General features: G+C 44.0%; 1 protein-coding gene across 2 annotated transcripts in view; it reads left to right on the top strand.

The window, feature by feature from the left end:
• The window catches only part of LOC309369777 (schwannomin-interacting protein 1), a 368,814-nt gene that overhangs the window by 67,106 nt on the left and 281,004 nt on the right, over positions 1 to 20,704 (top strand). For both annotated transcript variants that reach the window (XM_081911066.1, XM_081911068.1), the window contains exons 3-4: positions 2,649 to 2,729; positions 9,227 to 9,377. In XM_081911066.1, coding sequence (XP_081767192.1) covers positions 2,649 to 2,729; positions 9,227 to 9,377 — 232 coding nt within the window. The remainder of the gene's footprint in view (positions 1 to 2,648; positions 2,730 to 9,226; positions 9,378 to 20,704) is intronic.

Raw genomic sequence — 20,704 nt, 5'->3', positions numbered from 1 at the left:
CTTTAATGAGATTGCTCAGCTAAAGTTTTGTTGTAATCCTACACCCATTTTCCTGGGAGGAATCCCCACTGAACTCAACAAGACTTACTTCTGAATAGACAAGCATCATGCGGTTAGTCAAATCAGTGGGATAGGAATTCATTTAGTTTTAAGCATCTTGCTTTATTTTTAATACAATTCTAAATTGAGCATCTATGTCTCCATCTATCTGCATGTTTATATATCCTTTATGTAGCATCATCTAGGTGTCGCCTTTTATAAAGTATAAGAGGACACATCCTTCTTACAACCTATACATTAATAGAAGGCAGTCAGCGGAGGAAAGGAAGGGAAATGAAGGCAAGAATATAAGGGGGAAGAATCGGCAATTATTTCAGTTACATATATTTAGGCACCACAGCACCCCTTGTCACCTCCCATAGTGCCCCGAGGCCTCTTGCCCTTATGGACTTTATCTTTTGCTCTCTCTTTTTTAAAAAGCTTTGGGCAGTGGCTAGGCTTTCGGGAAAATAAAGAATAGCCCTCTCTAGCTGCCCTACTTTCTTCCCTTGCTTTCCTTTCAATTTTTAATTTACTTGTAGAAATTATCTCTCTTCCTTTGTTTCAAGATCTGGAAGTGGGTGGGCGTGTATGAAGACATCAAACAAAATATTAAAATACCATGTACATGTGGCCCAGAGGTATTCTTCTTTGGGAAGGAAAGCAAGAAGGCAGGGCATCTGGAAGTCAATGATTTGCTGCCCAGCTGCCTGGACTGCTTGAAAAATAAATAAAAAGAGAATATAGGGAATGCAAAAATAACAGTGCTCTTGAGTGGTAACTTTGGGGAACTAGCAGGGGCTGGAGAGTCTTTGGGGGACATCTTAGGGGGTGCCTGTTTGGGGAGGGGTGATTTGCCTGTTTCAGTTTGTTTGTTTTTTTGCCTTGGGGCCTTTTTTGAGCAAGGGGGTGGGTGACGGGTGTTTCCTTTGAGCATCACCAGCTTTCCTTCTCAGAAATGTGTATTTTGAAGTGCTTTAGGGAGGGTAGTATCTGGGGCTCAAGCCCAACCATTACCTTGTACTTATTTTCTTGGGAAATGTGTCTACAAGCTTGCAAAGATTGGACAGGATGGGAGCGCGCCGCAGTAGGATATATGGAGTAGAGCAGGCATGGCCAAACTTGGCCCTCCAGCTGTTTTGGGACTACAATTCCCACCATCCCTGACCACTGTTCCTCTTAGCTAGGGATGATGGGAGTTGTAGTCCCAAAACAGGATGGTGCCAAAGCATTTTGAGGAGGGACCTGAAGGAAATAATAGAAGTGATATACCAATGGAGGTATTGTGGGAAGCATAAGGAACAACAAAGGAGAAAGGGTGAATCCTTTTGAGGTAGCAGGAGATCTTCAGGCGTCTGTGGGAACTTGGTGAGCAAAGGTCACACATAGGGAAGTATTTCAAAATGCAAGCAGACCAATGAAAGAAAACAAAGCTATGAAGGGCTTTGAAGGCAAGGATGGAGAACTTACATGAAATTGGGAAAAGGAGCCAGAGTAAGGATTAAAGGAGAGGTCAGAGCAAAGAGAGAAGTGATGATGATAATGATCTACCAAGTAAGGTAAAGGTAAGGTAGAGGACCCCTGGACGGTTAAGTCCAGTCAAAGGTGACTATGGGGTGCGGCGCTCATCTCGCTTTTCAGGCCGAGGGAGCCAGTGTTTGTCCACAGACAGCTTTCTGGGTCATGTGGCCAGCATGACTAAACCACTTCTGGCACAACAGAATACCGTGACGGAAAGCAGAGCGCATGGAAACACTGTTTACCTTCTCTCCACAGCAATAGCTATTTATCTACTTGCACTGGAATGCTTTTGAACTGCTATGTTGACAGAAGCTGGGGCAGAGCAACGGGAGCTCACCCCGTCACGGGGATTCAAACCGCCAAGCTTCTGATCGGCAAGCCCAAGAGGCCCAGTGGTTTAGACCACAGCGCCATCCGCATCCCTACTGATTTACTGAGTACTGTTGCATTAGTGATAATTGCAAGGGTTAAGACACTGGTGGGAAACTTCTGAACCATAGGGCTCATTAGGCCTGCAAGGCAGCTTCCCACAAACCACAGTTACTTGTCCCACACCTTTATGGTGTGCTTCTAGTGCCACTCAGCTGATTTTGAAGTTTGAAAGGTGTCTATCTCCTGATGTCATTATGGTGGCAGCTGATTGACAGGTGGGTGGTCCCGTCCATCTGTCGAAGTTGGCCCGCAAAAGTGAAAGGTACAGAAATCTGGCCCAGCAACCTTGGGTTTCAGGACCCAACCTTGGTTAATTTTTGTACAGTTTCACAAAGCACATCAATTGCATAAGAAGAGATATGGTTGTTTTCAGCTTGAAGAACGTGGTGCTGGAAGAACCAGCAGCATCAGAAACATCAAGAAAGGAAGTCCAAACAAAGGTAAAGGCAAAACTAGCCCATTATGCTGCTTTTGGCAACATTTTAGGGCAGCTTGGCCTTAAGATCTCCAGCAACACTTCCCTCATCAGCCCCTGTATCAGACCCATTTCAGAGTAAGCAGCTGGAGCATGTTCTCTTTTAAATGGATCTATGTACTTGGAGACTTTACAAATGTCATGGTGAAATAGATTTTAATGGATAACTTCTCTTTTACAGCCATCAGCTCGCTATGGATGTGGAGAATAATATTGAGAAATATCACATTAATTTACAGCCCTTGGAATCCAAAGTGAAAGTGTAAGTGATATAAAGTCTACGCTTTTATGTTTGCTTTAGAAATGCAGCAACATTGCTGGAGCTCTAGGGAGATGCTTTATTTGGCTGATTGCTTTTGATTTTTAAGTGTCTTCATTCTTCTTCCTTACACGTAAGGTGAGGATTAATCTAACAGAAAAAGGTAACAAGAGCATATTTGATCCCTTTAAATCATATAAACTGAAAATTACTGTGGAGTGCAAATGCAGTACAAAAGCCACAGAGGAAGTTTTTCATGGTACATTTTGTTTGCTGGTTATGAATTCCGAGGGAAGATGGAAGAGAGTCAGTGTGTTACAAAAAAGAAGATAGGTATTGAAGGTGGATCCCAGGTGTTTTGTGGCTGCTGAGAGGCTGATGTTACATTATCTGAAAGCTTCTCTACGGTGGTCAAATGCAAAAGAGGCCAGTGTACTGTATATAAAAAGTTGCATACAAATGTAGAGCAGGGGCCCTGAAGTCATTTTATTTTATTTTTATTTATTAAATTTGTATACCGCCCTTCATCTGTAGATCTCAGTGTGGTTCACAACATAAAATTTTACAAAATACATAAGGAAAATAAGTGGGGAACCCCAGCAGCCACCCCCTCCCACAACACATTTAAAAGGGCATCAGATGTCAAACATCCAAAGAAGAATGCTTTCTTAAAAAAAAAATTAATAAGTTTTTATTGTTAAAATAATTCATCATTAATACACATACAGTATATTACAAATATACAAGCATACAAACATACATTTCATACAATCCTTAAAAGTGTTCAAACATACTTGCATGCAATCCCACAAATACTTCCTTTTCCCAATCACCATCCACCACCCCACTAACCTTTGTGTTTGACTTCCAATCTACTCAATTGCAATTTCTTTCCACTTCTATTACTTTCTTTCACGCACCTTTAGACTAATTTCATACTTCTTTTTCTATTACACATTGTTATCCATCTTATTTGGTATTTCAGTATTTGAAACGGAACTTGTCTATTTTAATAGTTCAGATTTTTCAATATGGTTTTGCAAGTATCTTTTAAACACCTTCCAGTCCCTATCTATCTTCTCTTTTGAGATCCTTCCAATTTCTCCCATTGTTTTGGATATATTGTAGTACTCCAATAATTTGGCAAGCCACTCTATTTTTGTTGGTACAATACCACTTTTCCAGTTTTTCCGCAATCAATAGCCTTGCGGCTACTGTTGCGTATAAATATAAGGTCTTGTCTGTGTATAAATATAAGGTCTTGCTTTCATCTCATGCCTAAATGTGTATCATGAAAGCGCCACAAATGGGGAGCCATTGCAGAAAATGTCCATTCTCGTGTTGCCACTCTCCAGACCTCTTGTAGAGGAGGCACATGAAGAAGGGCCTCAGAGAATGATTTCAGGGTCTGGGTAGGTCCTGAGCTGTTTAAGGCTTTATAGGTCAACACCAGCACTTTGAATTAGTATACAGAAGCAGCTTCCCAGGTGGGGTGGAGCCACTATGCAAATTTCTCATCAGTTGCTGCAAGCGATTGAGGTGAGGTATCAGGGAGGTCAGTGTGGTGCAAACACACCAGTGGAGCCAATCTGGCACTCTTGCCAATGTGTTTCCAGCATGTTGACCTCACTGCCATGCCACCCTTTCCTCTCCTCTTCCTGGTAAGCAGCAGTGACCCACCTATTGGGAAGCTAGCATAGAAACCCCACCCCACCTGGCAAGGCACTTCTGTGATGATGCATATTTATAACCAGCTTTTCAGAGAAGCCAGTTATCACCTGAATGGCAAAATGAGCAGGCACACAGATCTACATTTCTAACTGCAGCTGTATATGTAAATTAGCATATGCAATTTTGATGCAAATCTGTGTCCTCCTTTGACCTCTTTTTGGGTGTTTTATAAGTTACTGGCTGACTACGCTCTCATCTGCCCCCGGAAGCCTTTTCTCCCAGTCCCCAGAATACACTCCCTCCCTTTCATTTTAGCAGTGGTAGGGAAGGTAAAAAGGTTTTCATCCCCTCCCTTCTCAGATGCTCCAGCACACTGATTAGCAATGCTCAGGGTGGCAGAATTGATTGTATTTGTGGATGCTACTCTCAAAAAGGCGGCTAAATCAGATACAGATAAGCCACAGGTTAAGCCATAACTCAGGGACAGAGCACAGGCTTTACATGTGCAGATTCAAGGTTCAGTCCTCAGCATCTTTAGGTAGAGCTGGGAAAGACACTTCTCAAAAACCCTGGTTAGCTTCTGCTAGTCAAGAGTAGACAATGCTGCTTGATGGGCCAATGGCTTGATTTGGTGCAAGGCAGTTTCCTTTGTTCCTTCAGAGAACATTTAGCATCTTCCCAGCTCATGAACTTTTGCTCTAAAAAATAGGTCTTCGTCTTCCCAGCTGGAAGGGAGAGAACAGATGGGTGCTTAAGCCAGGAGTGGGAAACATGTGACACTCCAGAAGTTACTGGACTCCAAATCCCAGCAGCCCTGACCAGCAGGGCCAATGGTGAGGGATGATGGGAGCTGGAGTCCAGCAACATCAGTGTGTGTGTGTTTGGGGGGGGGGGTGAGTTTCCCCACTCTGGCTTAACTGGCCTCTGGCCTGTAGTCTGAGCCTCAGTTTGACTCTGTAAGACTTGCCAAAGATTACTTTTCCTAGGTAACCTTTTCCATTACTAAACTGAATCCAACTTTCAGATCAAAAAGCTCAAGCTCAAGCAATTTAGCGAACGTTAAAATACTACTAGAATATTTATGGGACATGAAGATTTCAAATTAAAACCAAGTGTATGCCTTTTAGTGAAGCAGATTGTAGGTAGATGAAAGAATACGAAGAGTTTAAGTAGGGTTTGGATAGAAGCTAGTGGTGCGGATGTGAAAATTCTAGATCCCATTTTAGAAATGCAACTACCTTTACTTTTCTTCTCTTTAACTGAGTGCCTTCTCCGTACTGAAAAAAAATCAGTTTATCGTTGATGCATATATAGTTGTGCACTGCAATACTTACGCATAAGAACCCCAGAAGATCAGACCAAAAAAACCCCCTTCTGGTCCAGCATTTAGTCCTCACTGTGGTCCACCAGATGCCTGTGGGAAGCCTGCAAGTAGACCTGGCTTTCCCAAACTTGGATCTCCAGCTGTTTTTTGGATAACAGTTCCCATCCCTGCCCACTGGTCCTGCTAAGTTTGGGATGATGGGAGTTTAAATTTCCAGTTTAAATGGAAGGAGCTCACCCATCACTAAATGGAAGTAACACATGGTTTATTCTCTAAAGGTAGAAAACAGGTTATATTCCTTCCTTCCTATAATACAAGTACCAATAATTTATTTATATGCCGCCCATCTGACTGGGTTACCCCAACAAAAAAATAGTGTTTGGTTTTGTGTTGTGTTTTTACTAAGAACTCGGGATGATACAAAATATATTGGCCTTTGTGGAGTAAAGAGCTTAGGTGCTTAGCCTGTATATGCCAAAGAGGAGGAGGAGGAGGAGGAGGAGGAGGAGGAGGAGGATTAAAAAGAGTTCCGAAGTATATAGAAAATAAAATAAAGAATTGACACAAGAAATTGTAGATTTGACCACAATCTCAAGGAGTTGTTGCCTGGGATTTTGTTTGTGTATGAATCACTTCCCTCAAAACAACCCAAAGCAATTTAACAATATAAGCATCAATAATATAAACAGACATAGAAACAATTTCAAACCCAATACAGGTGCCAAATGGGATTTGTACAGACATTCTTCTAATGAGCAAATTTTATCTGAGTTAACTATTCTAATTTGAAAGCTAATTTATTTGATATTACACTGCCACCTGGTGTCAAACACATAGTTGTAACCGAGCACCTTCTCAATAATCCCATTTTTTAAAAAAAGACTGTATTGGAAACCTGTTTTAAGATTGTGCATATCAAAATGTAGCAAATGCATATATTTTCCATGGTCTGTGTTGCATATTCCTCTGGTTCCAGAGTAGCTGTGTTGCCAGTTTATTTCAGCAAAAACAACAAAGAGTCTTGTGGTTCTGTAAAGACTAAGATATTTATTATGGGATACACTTTCATTGACTACATTCTATTCATCAGATGTCTGAAGTGTTATCCCAAGTTATGGTTGTGTCTTCACATGTTGGGGGGGGGACGGGACTGTGAGCACTGAGGTCAGAGGGAAATAAAATATATAACGCCTAGATGGTGATAATTGCATTATTAACAGGGGCCATTCACAAAATCATTGTTGCTGATAACAGACACCTTGGCATTGGTGAGCTAATTAACACATTAATACATCTGTGCTTATGTCTATGTATTAAATAATATTGCATTGGGGGTTCCCCCCCTTAATCTAAAACAAATCAAGTGGCTTTGTACTCTTTTTAGAAAAGCAATGTGTGTGTGTGTGTGTGTGTGTGTGTGTGTAGGTAAGTGGGTAGGATTGGGTAACCAGAGAGCAAAATATGGCATGGACTTGTGTGTCACAGTCCAGGTTACAGGCAGTTGGAGTCCTGGCTTGGTACATCGGGACCAGGATAGAGGTCGGGAAGCAGGAATCAGCAGTCCTGGGTCAGCAGTCCAGGGGTCAGGAAGCCAAGAGTCAGGAAGCCAAGGGTCCAAGAGTCAGGATACCAGGAGTCAGGAAGCCAAAGGACAGCTAGGTGGGTAGTGTGTTGCTGTGGCAAAGAGCCAGAGGGAAATACTGGTCTTATATACCACCAGGTGCTACGAGTCTTCACCTGTGTGGCCGTGCCTTGCCCTTCCAGGCCAAACTCAGGAAGGCCCCAGTCCTGCAAGGCCCTACCAGTCACAGGGCCCGGCTCCTGCACACATTCCTGACATTGTGCACCTCTAATAGCTGTGCAGAAGAAGAAATATCGGCAGGTGTAACTTATTGCAAAAGCTACAGTTGCTGAAATTTCCTTTACTGCACAGCTTTGAAAGGGGTGCAAACCCTGTCCTCATTTCCTCCTGGCTACCCTTGTGTGGGCACAAGTGGGGCTGGAGTGGAGCAGCATTGCATACCTGGCTTCCCAGTGTGAAGGTTGCTGCTGGTAACTGAGATGAGAGGGAGGGGAGGTTGGTGCAGGTGCAGCATCAGAAGCGCTGCTTTGGTTCTGCTACTGTGGCTGCACCACGCTAACCCTCTTGACCCTCTGACCTCATGTTGGGAAACCAGGTGAGCCATTCTACTCCCTACCACCAACCACCACTGGCTAAATGTAAAGCTTAAGAAGGATGGGGGGTGGGGTTGGTTGGAGGAGAGAAGCGAATAAGTCAGATGTGTCTAAATTTAAGTTCCTGCTCTTCCTAATTTGCTTTCCCCCAGCCCTCAACATGCCAAATTCTGTCTGTTAGATTTCGTATAGAAATTGACAAGTTGATCAGTGGTGCGTGGTCAGTGGACTAAGGGATCAAGGATAGTCCCCTAAATGTTCCTGGCAAATTAGAGTATTAAAGTATTAAAGCCTAGTGCCTCCTTACCAAAGCCTGGGAAGCTTCTGTCTGACTTAGGGAGGGAGGTGCGATGCTCACGCACATAACATTGGTGCCCCCCCCTCAAATCACCCTTGAAAGTCAGTGCCTCTGGCCCTAACTGCTCCCCTATGAAGAATTCCACCACACGCCACTGAAGTTGCTACTTTACATTATTGTTTTAAAACTTCATAAACTAGATGTAGGGATATCACGGAGAGTGGGGGGTGGGGTCCGGAAGGAGCACACTCCCCCACCCGCAGGCAGCATCAGTCTGCCTGCACGCGTGACCCTGGGGTGCGAAACATACCCCCCCCCCGGAAACGTCTGATGAACATCGTGGCCTGTATCTAACCTTTTGCGGTCTCAGCAGTCTGCCGTGCCCAGTCTGTAACCCTTTGTCCTTTGAGACCTTTGTCTCTTTCTAGCAAAACATTATGCAAGGGGAAAGTGACGTGTGGAAACAAGTGCCAAAATAACTTTGTGCCACCCCTCGATCTCGGGACGGAAGATGTGTAAAGGTCACAGCCCAAAACTTATCTGCTTGATTTTGCATGTGTGTATCAATAAAAAGAGCTTCTGCGGGCTTGGCAATTAGCGTGCACCTGCATTGCTCACTTGATGATCAACACCTGTCTCGTGCCTTCACTTCACTTCACTAGACAAGCAACACAATCCTATAAAAGTCTTTTTTTAAGGAAGCCCCATTGAGTTCACTGAGACTTACTGCTGGTAACTGTGCAGAGGTCTGCAGCCTGAAGCATGCACTTAGCTCTTCCCTTGAAAAGAAACAAGCAGGCTGCGGTTGGGGCTGGGTTTGTACCCTGTGTTTTTGGAAAAGCATATATTTGAAAGTCCAATTTCAAAAGAGAGATTTGAAAAGATTTTCATTTAAATTCCAACACTGTGCAAAATTTCACTCTGGCTCTGCGAGATTACCTTCTATCAGGCCCCCATTGGAGGGAAATATTTCAGTAGTGCTCGCATATATAAGAGGTTTCTCTATTCACCCATGTTTCAAATTACATACAGCATTCAGAGAGCATGGCGTGAATATCTACAGCGTCAAGATTTACAGAGCCAGGAGCATCTGGAGAAGCGCAGTCCATCACCTCCTTCCTTGTCATCTGACAAGATGAGCAGCTCAATCAGTATGAACACCTTTTCAGATGGCAGCACCCCTGTAAGTAAAGTTTTCCCCTTCAAAGGTTGTTTTGCTAAAAAATAATAATATTTTTATTTGCTAATATCACTGCTCAGAAATACCTCTTTGTGTTTCCAGGCCACTTCTCATTGTATGTTAGCTCTCAGATGACTCTGGTAGCTCTTTGCTCTGCCTGAGGATTTTGCAAAGTCTAGCATCACGTTTGAGCTTTCAACTAGTTGCAGAAGCATGAGAACAGGGAATGTGGATATGCTTGGTGCGTTCCTGTTGTTTGTTTATTGTGCTTACCTCTGTTTCACTCTGGAAGAGTAACTGTTAGATTTGCATTTATTTATGCCGTGACTATCCAGACTCTGGTGAGATAGATCTCTTTAAGCTTTGGGTTCCCACTGCAGCGCATGCAAAGGCAGCTTTGTTTCAGTGACTTTCTGCTGTGATCAAATTATCTGGGAGGGGAAAAAAAGCTTTCCACTATTTACAAAAGAATGGAGGGATATTTCTTGGGAATGAACTGAAGGTCAAATGCAAAACCTCTATTGGAAGCAGCTGCTTGTGAACATGGGACCATAGTGGCAATACGAACTAATACTAACTTATATTATTTGGAAACCATATGCCCAGATGGTAATGTGGGAACCAGCTTTAAACAAATGTTTGTGTTACTTAGACTATTAAGTCTAAGGGTAATACTGCATGTAATGTATGCATCTATACGCTGCACCCACATCCCCGGAAACTTCTCAAAACTAAGCCTCATAGCCATGTAAATGGACCAATCTTTAGGAGGGTGTGGCTCAAAAGCGAAGGCATTAACCTTACTTGCCCACGGTGATCCTGATAGTGACATCTCAGTCCCCTGAATCTGGGAAGGTTATGTGATTACAGTTCGCAGGCTTGTTTTACTGCGCGTCCTCGCACTTAGCTGAGTTGGTAGAGTATGAAACTCTTAATCTCAGGTTCGTGGGTTGAAGCCCCGCGTTGGGCAAAAGATTCCTGCATTGCCAGTGGCGTAGCGTGGGTTGTCAGCACTCGGGGCAAGGCAAGTAATTTGCACCCCCTAACCTGTGGATTTGCGCCCCCTAACCCTAACCCCCAGATGTTGCACCCGGTGCGGCCGGCCCCCCCTGCACCCCCACGCTACGCCACTGTGCATTGAAGGGGGTTGGACTAGTTGACCCTTGTGGTCCCCTATGTTTCTGTGACTCTTCTGTGTCTCAATGCGGAGGCGAATGTTTTACTTACAGCAAGGATATTCGAGGTACAGCTGAAAAGATAGCAGTTTTATTTATGTATTTATTTCATTTCCTGCATTTTATACTGCCTTTCTAACAAACCTTTTGGGGGTTTTCTCCATTTAGAATAATGGCTAGTAAGCTAGTCAGGGGCCCTCCAAATGCCTTTAGACTCCAACTCCCACCATCCCCAGCCAGCATGGCTATTCCTCAGGGATGGTGGGAATTTGAGTGCAACAACAAGAGCTAGCTTGGTGCAGTGATTTAGAGTGTCGGACTAGGACCTGGGAGACCAGGGCTCAAATCCCTCCTCAGCCATAAAGTTCCCTGGGTGATGTTAGGCCAGTCACAGTCTCTCAGCCTAGGCTATGCCACAGGGTTGCTGTGAGGATAAAATGGGGAGGAGATGTACACCACCTTGAGCTATTGGAGGCAAAGTGGGGTATTAATATCATAATAAAAATATATGGAGGGCCACAGGTTGACTTCCCTTGGCTCCAAGGTTGAAAGATGCAATCCAAAAAGGAAGAGGAAAATCAATACATTTGGGGACCAGTTGTTTCATAAAGGTACTGTAGGGCAGGTCAGATGTCTTACTTGTCCCTCTGTTGCAGCTGGGTGGCAATGTGATACCCTATCCCAGTTTCAGATCATAACATTTCTCACACCAAGACAAAAATGCATCTCTTGCCTTAGATTCATTGAACTATGGAGTCTAATGTTTGGAGGGACCGTCTTGCATTTTTGGAAGTTTCCACTGGGAATCCACAGGGAACCCAGGGGTCTGCCTTATACTGTGTCAGGCCACTGGTCCATCTACCTCAGTATTGTGTACACTGACTGGCAGCAACTTCTACAGGGTTCCCAGCAAGGTTCTCTCTCAACCCTACCTAGAGATGACGGGGATTGAACCTGGGACCCTTCTGCATGCAAAGCAGATAATCTACCACCAAACTATGGCCCATAGGAAGGAGCAGGAAGTCATCGTGGCTGTGCATATATTGAAGTTGGGAGAAAGGAAGGGATCCTAGATAAGTTGATCCCTTCCTGGTACAGAAGGACCTAGATAGATAGCTAGATGATAGATATAGATAGATAGATAGATAGATAGATAGATAGATAGATGATAGATAGATGTGGAGCAGAAGTCGTAGGGAGTGTTTGGGAAAGGGCCTGGAAGGGGGATCTCAGCATAGATGAGCATGGCAGGATACTTGCAAGGCGAGAGTGGCTTGCAAGTGGGACTGCTGTCTATGGTGCTGAAAGGATAACCAATAATTTGCAGTTTGCTTCAGTGGCTTCCTCAAGTAGAAAGGAACAGGTCATTTAGCTGGTGCAGTTTAAGGGTTTTGCCAGAGGGAACATCTCAGCTGACTGTCCCATGCCAGTCTTCAGGGGATGAGTTATAATGTTTCCTTCCACATTGCATCAAATGTTATGCCATGCTCTTCTTTCATAAATGTAGGGCCTGCTTAAACATAGCTGTCACTATCTTCCTCTTTATTTCTTTCCCCCTGCAATTATTATTTTTATTATTTTTAACTTTTTTTAAAAGATCACAATTTTTTACTCGGTGAAATCTATTTAAGCCTCTTTCTTCTTAAATAAAATTGGGGTGCTTTAAATGCAATGGTATATATTAGACTGTGCTATTTTTTTAAAAGCCACAAGAGGTCTCTCTTCTACCACTCAGGAACAGCTTGGCTTTGACTGTAGTAAGAATCAGTTAACACTGGCAATGACAAAGGGCTCAACTCACAGCTATTAACACCAACTGGAATTTTACCAATGCCTTCAGAGGGTGATTTTTTTAATTTCAAATTTTTAATTTCAAAGGTATATGTTACACATGTGCTTCTAAAATTCTTGCATTTTGAAATTTAATGATAGCTATTTGTGATATTAGGGCCCCTGGGTATTACCTTCCCTGGCTACCTCTAGGTAGACTATGGTACGATGCTGAAATTTGGCACCCCCTGACTCTCACACTCCGTTCTGCAGCAATGTTGTGGTGCACCCTGCAGCATGGCTTCCAGTGCAACCACACCAGTCGTGCTACCCCAAAACAGCCTCTGCTGTAGAGGGATGGAGTCTCACAAAAGAAGGCATAGCTGACTTACTGGAACAGTGAACAGGAGCACTTTGAACTACAACCCTTTATGCAGGTCCCACTTACATTCCATATTCACACCTGCCTCTGTGGCATCTGTTGGGTAGCTTATTCTGAAGGCTCAAGTCTACCCAGTGAACTTCCAGACTATGGGAGAAGAGAGTGCTGGGTTGTCTGCCTAGCATCTCTTGGCCAGGGATGGGGAACCTGTGTCCCTCCAGATGTTGCTGGACTCCAGCACCAATCATCATCCCTGACCATGGGTACTGCTAGAATCCAACAACAGCTGGAAGTTCCCCTATACCTGCTTCAGACAGTGGAATGGACTCCCCCGGAAGGTGGTGGACTCTCTTTAATTGGAGGCTTTTAAGAAGAGGTTGGATGGCTATCTGTCAGGGATGCTTTAGTTGAGATTCCAACTCTACAATTCTATGATCCTATGATTCATATAATCATAAAATCACAGAATTGTAGAGTTGGGATCGTCCAGTTGCTTACTTCCATGTGGTCTCAGTCACCTGCTGAGAAAAATAACTCCAAAGGTACTAGGAGAATCATGACAACCGTGTTGATCAGCTTCTTCCTTAATCCCTTGAAATCAGTGGCTCCAAGTCATAATTCAGTGGGCTGACTTGTGTGCTAGTCAGCCATATCACAGCTTTCATTTGGGTGGTTTTTATAAGAGTTTTTAAAGGCTATTAGGGTTTCATGAGCTGGGGAGAGCTACTAAAATTGAATTTCCCCCTAGCCAATATGATGTGGCCGACATGCAATCAGTCATTTGATCACTGGTGCGTTATCTAGAGTGATAGGGATGTTCCCTCTGGTGATGTGTTGCTTGTACATCTTCCAAAAAAATAAAATAGAAATAAAGGAGCAGCAGTGATTTAGTATCTGTTTCTTAGCCTCCAACAAGCAGTAGGGTTAGATCAGGTTTTCTGTAAAGCTGCTTGCCTTCAGACAATCTGCTGCCCCCCCTCCCTCTCTCTCTCTCTCTCTCTCTCTCTCTCTCTCTCTCTCTCTCTCTCTCCTCCTAAGCTCTTCCACCTGATAAATCAGCAATAGTGTCCCACTGTGCAGACATATATAAAACATTTTTGGAGGCACTGCCTATGCTCAGACAAAACTGATGCAATCTTTGCTACAGAAGGTGATGCCTCAGACTTGGGAATTCATGTCATCTTTGAAAAGCTAGAAATGCTCTCCCCATGCAGACAACTGCTCGTGTCACCCAGTTCTTTCAAGACAAAGAGAGTCACCTGTTAACGGGTAAGAGACAAATCATACGGTAAGCCAAGCATCAGGTACAGAGAGGCTTGTCATCACCTGCTTCGCGCATTATGAAAATAGGTATACATTGTGTTTGGCAAGTACTTACAGGCATTCTTTAGAACATGTGAGAATCATCTTTCAGATTGCAGGGATTTTCAGCATCCCTCAAAACTCGAGGGACAGAGCTTACCCCCATATCTCCTTATCTGGCCATGCAATTTTTAAACAGACAGAGATTGCTGCATGACAGATATAAATGCACTGTACAGACCCCAGCTGCTACTTTCTCTGTGGTTTGAATCAGTACCTAATGTATGCGTGCTTAGAAGCATTTCGTTACTTTCAGAAAGTTGCAACTTGCAATCGGGGCCGGTTCCCCCTCAAGTAAGCTGATCAGACAGTGGCCCTCACTTCCTTTTCCTTCTCTCCTACTAAGTGGTGGGTGCAAGGTACCCAGAGGTACCTAATGGGGTGCAGAGACAAGCACATCTGCATAACTTGGGAATTATTAATCCCCAGTCTCTCCACACACCCCTTGCTTCTGGTCTCAAACCTGTTCACACTCCACTAGTTGAGGTTGCTATTAAAGGGACTGATACTAAAGAACATACAAAAAATAGATGAGCTGAGGGGAGACGTGGGTTTGCGCAATGGAGCCAGAACTGTGTGGGAGGAGATACTTGCCTATTTGACCTCCTTACATATATGTAATGTGTTCACGTCAGTGGAGGGTCCAGTACTAGAGGCGGCTGATGTCCATTTGTCTAGTACTGGTGTGGCAGAAGACAGGGAGCCCAAGCAATAGGTGGAACCAGAGTCACTAACACAGAGAGACAACTAATTCCCCACCCTCTTTGTTGTGTTCTACAAGGGCAGCAGCAACACTGAGAAGGAGAAGGAGGAGGAGGAAGGTGACAGGCAATTACATCCCCTGGATTGGTTAAAAGTAAGAAGGCAGGCACTTGTGGGCTTGCTGAAGTTGGTGGGTTAGCACCAAATTTGCCACCACTGTCCAGTAAGATGTTTTTCTTTCCTAATTCCTGTCCAGCAAAGTCTGTTGGTAAGGTCAGGGTCAAATGCAAAGAGCCAGGTCACTTCTTTGGAGAAGCTGCATTCTATTGTGAGACACAGGAAGGGGACAGGAAGTCTTAAAGCTCTTCCTTTTTCCCTTCCGTGTGTTTGTTTCTGTAGCCTTTGGGCGCAGTTGCTAAAGCTTCTTGTCTCTGTGGCATTTCAGCTCCTGCCTGCAGGTGTGCATTGTCCCTCCCTTGGCTTGCTGATGAGCAGCAGATGGTAGGAAAAGGCTGCCATTTATTTTCACAAGCCCTGACATCTTTGTCCTCATTCTTCCTGGCAGCAGGTTTTGTTGCAATGAGAGTGGAGAGTTGGCTCCAGTTTTTTTTTAAGGAAAGCTAATCACAGGTAACATGTACATGAGAGAGTACTACTCATGTAAAAAAACCAACACACACAAAAACTAACCATTGTTCCCTAGCTAGAACTTTTCTAAGAACCATGTCATAAAACTCAAGGATGGGAAAGCATATTCAGTCCTAACATCATATTCCCTTTTGGGCAGCCTTCCAAGGGCTACATGCTTGTTGTAGGTGGAGGCAGAAACAAAAGTGGGCAGAGCAAGAAATGTGAATTTTACCTCTGCAGAGCCAGCTAATTTCTGCTACAGACACACACACACCCCTCTCTGTCATTCACCCAGGCTTAAAAAGAAACATTACCCATTAAGCAGTGTGGTACAGTGGTTGGAGTTTTAGACTAGGACAGGCATAGGCAAACTTGGCCCTCCAGATGTTTTGGGACTACAATTCCCATCATCCCTACCTAACAGGACCAGTGGTCAGGGATGATGGGAATTGTAGTCTCAAAACATCTGGAGGGCTGAGTTTGCCTATTCCTGGACTAGGACCTGGGAAACCACAGTTGGAATCCTCATGAAGCACACTGGGTGACCAGTCGCAGTCTATTGGCCTGACCTACCACAAAGGGTTCTTGTGAGGATTAAATGAGGAGGGGGATAAACTGAGCTCTGTGGAGGAAAGGTGGGATATAAATGTAAGAAATGAATAATAAACTTATTTTTGGCACTCTTCTGTCTTGAGGGGTTAGCAGCAGCAAAATGACCTCCTCGGGGTGCAAGCCTAGGCAGTGTGTATGGAGGTCCTGGGCTGCCCAGGTGAAAAGACAGCCCCCCTCCCCGGCCTCACTGATGTTGTCCTAAGGCAAGCAGAGCCATACGTGGCTTGGCTGCAGGAGTTGCTTGTAGGAGGTGTATAAGGAGCCATCCAACCATATCGGGGACTTCACTCTGAATTTGTGTAGGGTTTACTCCTTAGCCTTTTCTTCTCCTTAAGATATCCTGCAAGGCAGAAGAGGTTTAGGATCAGAGTTTTCCTTCTCTTAGATGGGCTGCCTTCCCAGGTTGATGAGCCCCATCTGCCCCTCACTTCCTGCCTTCTTGACCATTGACCCCATTATTGATCTCATCTGCTCAATCCACCTAAGCCTGTTTTTGCAAGCAGGGGAAGTTCCTAACTCACTGAAGATTTAAGACCCATTGAATACCCTCACCTGGTTTAGCTGGCCAGTCAAAGTTGTTCCTGGGGTGTGGCCACTGTCGCATGCTGACAGTTCAAGGTCATGTTCCACCCGGGTAGAAACTCTCTAGGAGCATGCAATGTAGGACTGGTAAAGGTTGTTGTCTGGGAGGGCTGGGGGAAGGAATGTGTCCTGTCCACCAGAGAGAGAGAGAGAGCCCTGAATTTGCCCCACACTGACATGGGCAGTACCCAGATAAGGATTCAAGTTGCTCCTTCCCTAGTCATCCAATTGATAACCTGCCCACTAATTTAGCTGAGAAGTAGGGCTGTGTACCTGCACATATGTTCTGCTTATGTGCTATATAGGCATGCATGTGAGAGAGTGCGCTGGCTATACCTAGAGAGGCCAAGGGTGAATGTGGCACTCAGGCAAAGAGAGAATTATTCTTCACCATCATTCTGGTCACCTAACTTTTGATCCCGATCCAAGCAGCTTATAACATAATTTGTGGGTCCTATAAAGCAATTGGCATACTGTAGGCATGCAATAAACATGCACTTTTATCTGCAAAGGCTTTGTCTCCTAAGGAGTCTCATGTCATGCAGCTATTGCACTTATTTATGGGGAGGTAGTAATTACGTTTACTGAACTTGTGGTTCCACGAAACCATTTAAAACCTAAATTAATCTGCTTCCTCCTCCTCTCTCAGCACAGCCCTCAATGCAATGTTGGGGTCTTTCCCAGCTGTTTTATTTCCTTCTTTTAAAAAATTGTAATAAAGAGCCCAGCTAATTTGTATAAATGAGGTTTTACTTCATTGGTTTATAGTCTACATAGAGGAAAATACTTAAGGTAGGATTATATTAAATTTGGGTTCTAACTAAATCCACATGTTGTATTTTATAAGCTAATCACTGAAGGCTGATTTAAATGCCCCCATGTGGTCATCAGTACAAACTGATTACCCATGATAGGGCTCCACGTGGTGAGCATAACATTTAGACGCTTTTTACTCTGTGCATCAGCTAGGGTACAAAGGCACAGCACCAAAGGTTATTCTGCAGCAGCTTATAGATGCAGCATATGGTGGGCTCAGCAGCACCTTTTAGAAATGGTAACCTCCTTCTTCTTTCTTCTTTTGCGATCACTCATAGCCAAGTAAGATTGTCTCCCATAAACACGGTTTTAACAATGAGTCCGTAAGTGACTGTAGAGGCCAGTTCTGGATCCACACATCCTTCCACAGTGGGGACATTGGTTTCCAGGTGGGAGTTGATCACGGGGTGGATTTACCAAGCGTTCCTTCCTCTTAGCACATTTCTCCCTTGCGTCCTGAGTTCGAGTGTCTTCAAAGCCCATGACACCTTTGGTAAAGGCTGTTCTCCAACTGGAGCACTCGCAGGCCAGTGTTTCCCAGTTGTAAGTGTTTGTACTACATTTTTAAAGATTTGCCTTGAGACAGTCTTTAAACCTCTTTTGTTGGCCACCAGCATTATGCCTTCCACCAGCATGGTAACCACCAGCATGCTAGCACAAATGAATGCTTTTTGGTGGCTTCATAGGAGAGGCTTAACATTTCAATCACCTCTAAAATATCTTGCATCCAACAATATTAAAGGAACCTGTAGATGTAATCCCAGAGGCTCTGTCTATATTTTTTTAGAATTCTTGGAGAAGAGATGAGGTCCCTCCAGACAGGAGGCAGGCAAATATTGTCCCCATCTTCAAAAATGGGTGGTGTGAGAAATAAGACCCAGGTGACTACCAATCAGACAGCTTGATATTGATAGCAGGAAGGGTCCCAGAACAGATAATTAAACAGTCAGCCTGTGAGCACTTAAAAATGATGCTGTGATTACTAAGACCCAGCATGGGTTTCTCAAATAAAACTCATGTCAGATGAATCTCGTTTCTTTCTTTTTTATATAGAGCTTGGTGGATCAGGGGAATGCTGTGGACATAGTGTATCTTGATTTCAGTAAAGCTTTTGACATGATGTTTGTGGAGAAGCTGGTAAAATGTGGGTTGGATGAGGTAACTGTTAGGCAGGTTTGTAGCTGGTTAGCTGACCAAACCTAAAGTGTGCTCACTAATGGTTGCTCACATTGCTTTTTTCCCTAGAAAAAGGGTGCCAGTACTGCCCTCTCACATCAAAGCACCACTTCCACAGAGTGCCTGCTGGTGTCCGAGCCAGTTGTGCACTGACTTTTTTGTGAAGGGAGTAATTATATGTAATTATATACACAAAAATCCATAGTGTGTGTGTAGTGGAGTTCAACATTGCTCTAGGTTGAATGTTATGTGCACAAGCATTTCAGCTTGCCAGATGGAACATGCCCCCTCTCATCCCCCCACAAGCTCTATTCTAGGGGTTCTCCTCATCTTTCCCAGGCTAATTTCAGGGGGTGCTTGGGGCAAAGGGGAGAAGCGTCATTGCTCAAGTGCGACTCCAGCTTCCATTGAATCATTAGGTGCTCATTAGGTGAATCCTGCCTGATATGTATAAAATATTTAAGCCGCATGCTACACTATGCTTCTGCACCATTCTGTGGTCTAAACCACTTAACCTCCTGTGTTTGCCAATTAGAGATGGGGTGAGCTACCGTTGCTTTGTCCCAGCTCCTGCCAACCTAGCATGTCAAAGTGCAAGTAGATAAATAGGTACCACTCCAGCGGGAAGGTAAACGTTGTTTCTGTGCCTTCTGGCACTCGTCACAGTGTCCTGTTGTGTCAGAAGTAGTTTAGTCATTCTGGCCACATGACCTGGACAAACTGGCCACTGTCTGTAGACAAACACCGGCTCCCTTGGCCTGAAGCAAGATGAGTGCCGCACCCCATAGTCGCCTTTGACTGGACTTAATCATCCAGGGGTCATTTACCTTTACCTCTGCACCATAATCTTACATTAATATATAGGGATTTGTAAATGAAAATGGTTCACTGAGGACTACTTAGTGGGAATAACCTGCTGCTTATTCTTGTGGGAGTGGAAAGCCCAGCTGGAAATGAGAGATGACTTGGAGTATCTTAGAAAATGGCCTGGCTTTCTGGCTGGAACTGTGAATAAGAGCAGTCAACATGCATTTTGTTGCAGGTCCCACTTGTAAATTCGACATCTTGGAAAAGGTTTAACTTTCCACAACTCTGACTTTGGTAACTGCGCATACCATAGGAAAAATATTTCAGATTTGAGAGTCTGCTTGTACAAATCAAACATTAAGGGGTCTGGCAAGGCATCTGTTGTCTGGTCAGACAGTAGACAGATTTGATTTAAACCTAATGATGCTGAATAGCCATGACTGCTGCTTATTCGGAATAGTAATTCTATGTAATTGGTGTGGCTTCAGGTGATGCACTTGCCTGCACCATGCTGAGGGGGAGCTGCAAAGCAGACTGTTTCTCAGTTGGTGTTGGACAAGCAGTAGATTACAGCGCAAGAACACTTCAGACCAGACTGAAAATTGGCAGCTTTTTTGAACTCACACAGAATTCAGTGAACTGCAGCTGCCTCGGATGAAATGCTAAAAGAGGGAAATATCTTTGCTAGGCAAATACTCCTACACGGTGTAAAGGCACAGTATTGCATATACCAGAGAAATAAAATTACGTGGTCACTGGTGGTATGCTTTTTAAATTCTGAACATGGAGAAACTGGATTATGTCTTACTTTCTGGCTGTTTATCGTCATGTTTGGTACTTCTGCCCTTTATACGTGCGGCCAAGGCACAACTTTTTGACATCTTTTGTATGTCTTCTTTGCCTCTTTAACAAAAGGTTGCATAATTACTGGGTGTTTAAAAGCAATTAACTACATGTGGTGTATGACACAGGACTGCTGCCCAAAATGGCACCCCTGAGCTTGAGGAGATTTCACCCCTCCCATACCCAAGAATCTCCTGATCATCTCCTGAGGTCTCTGCTGACTCTACAGAGAGGAGGAGCAATGTACTGCTCTCTACTTAATTAGTCAAGTGAGTGAGTCTCTGTGTGTGAGAGAGAGAGTAAGTCAGTGTGTCGGAGAGTGAGTGCAAGAGATAGTATTTAGAGATAAGATTGCTGCTAAGAGCAGCTGCAGGCACTTAGAGTAGCATTGATATATGCTCAGAATATCCAGCTCTGTATATAGTTTGTATTATAGCTGTAGTCATAGAATAAAAGAAGATACTTTACAGAGC

This window comes from Podarcis melisellensis, assembly GCF_964234715.1.
Source record: "Podarcis melisellensis genome assembly, chromosome: 5".
Lineage (NCBI taxonomy): Eukaryota > Metazoa > Chordata > Lepidosauria > Squamata > Lacertidae > Podarcis > Podarcis melisellensis.
This window is presented reverse-complemented; position numbering and strand designations above follow the sequence as displayed.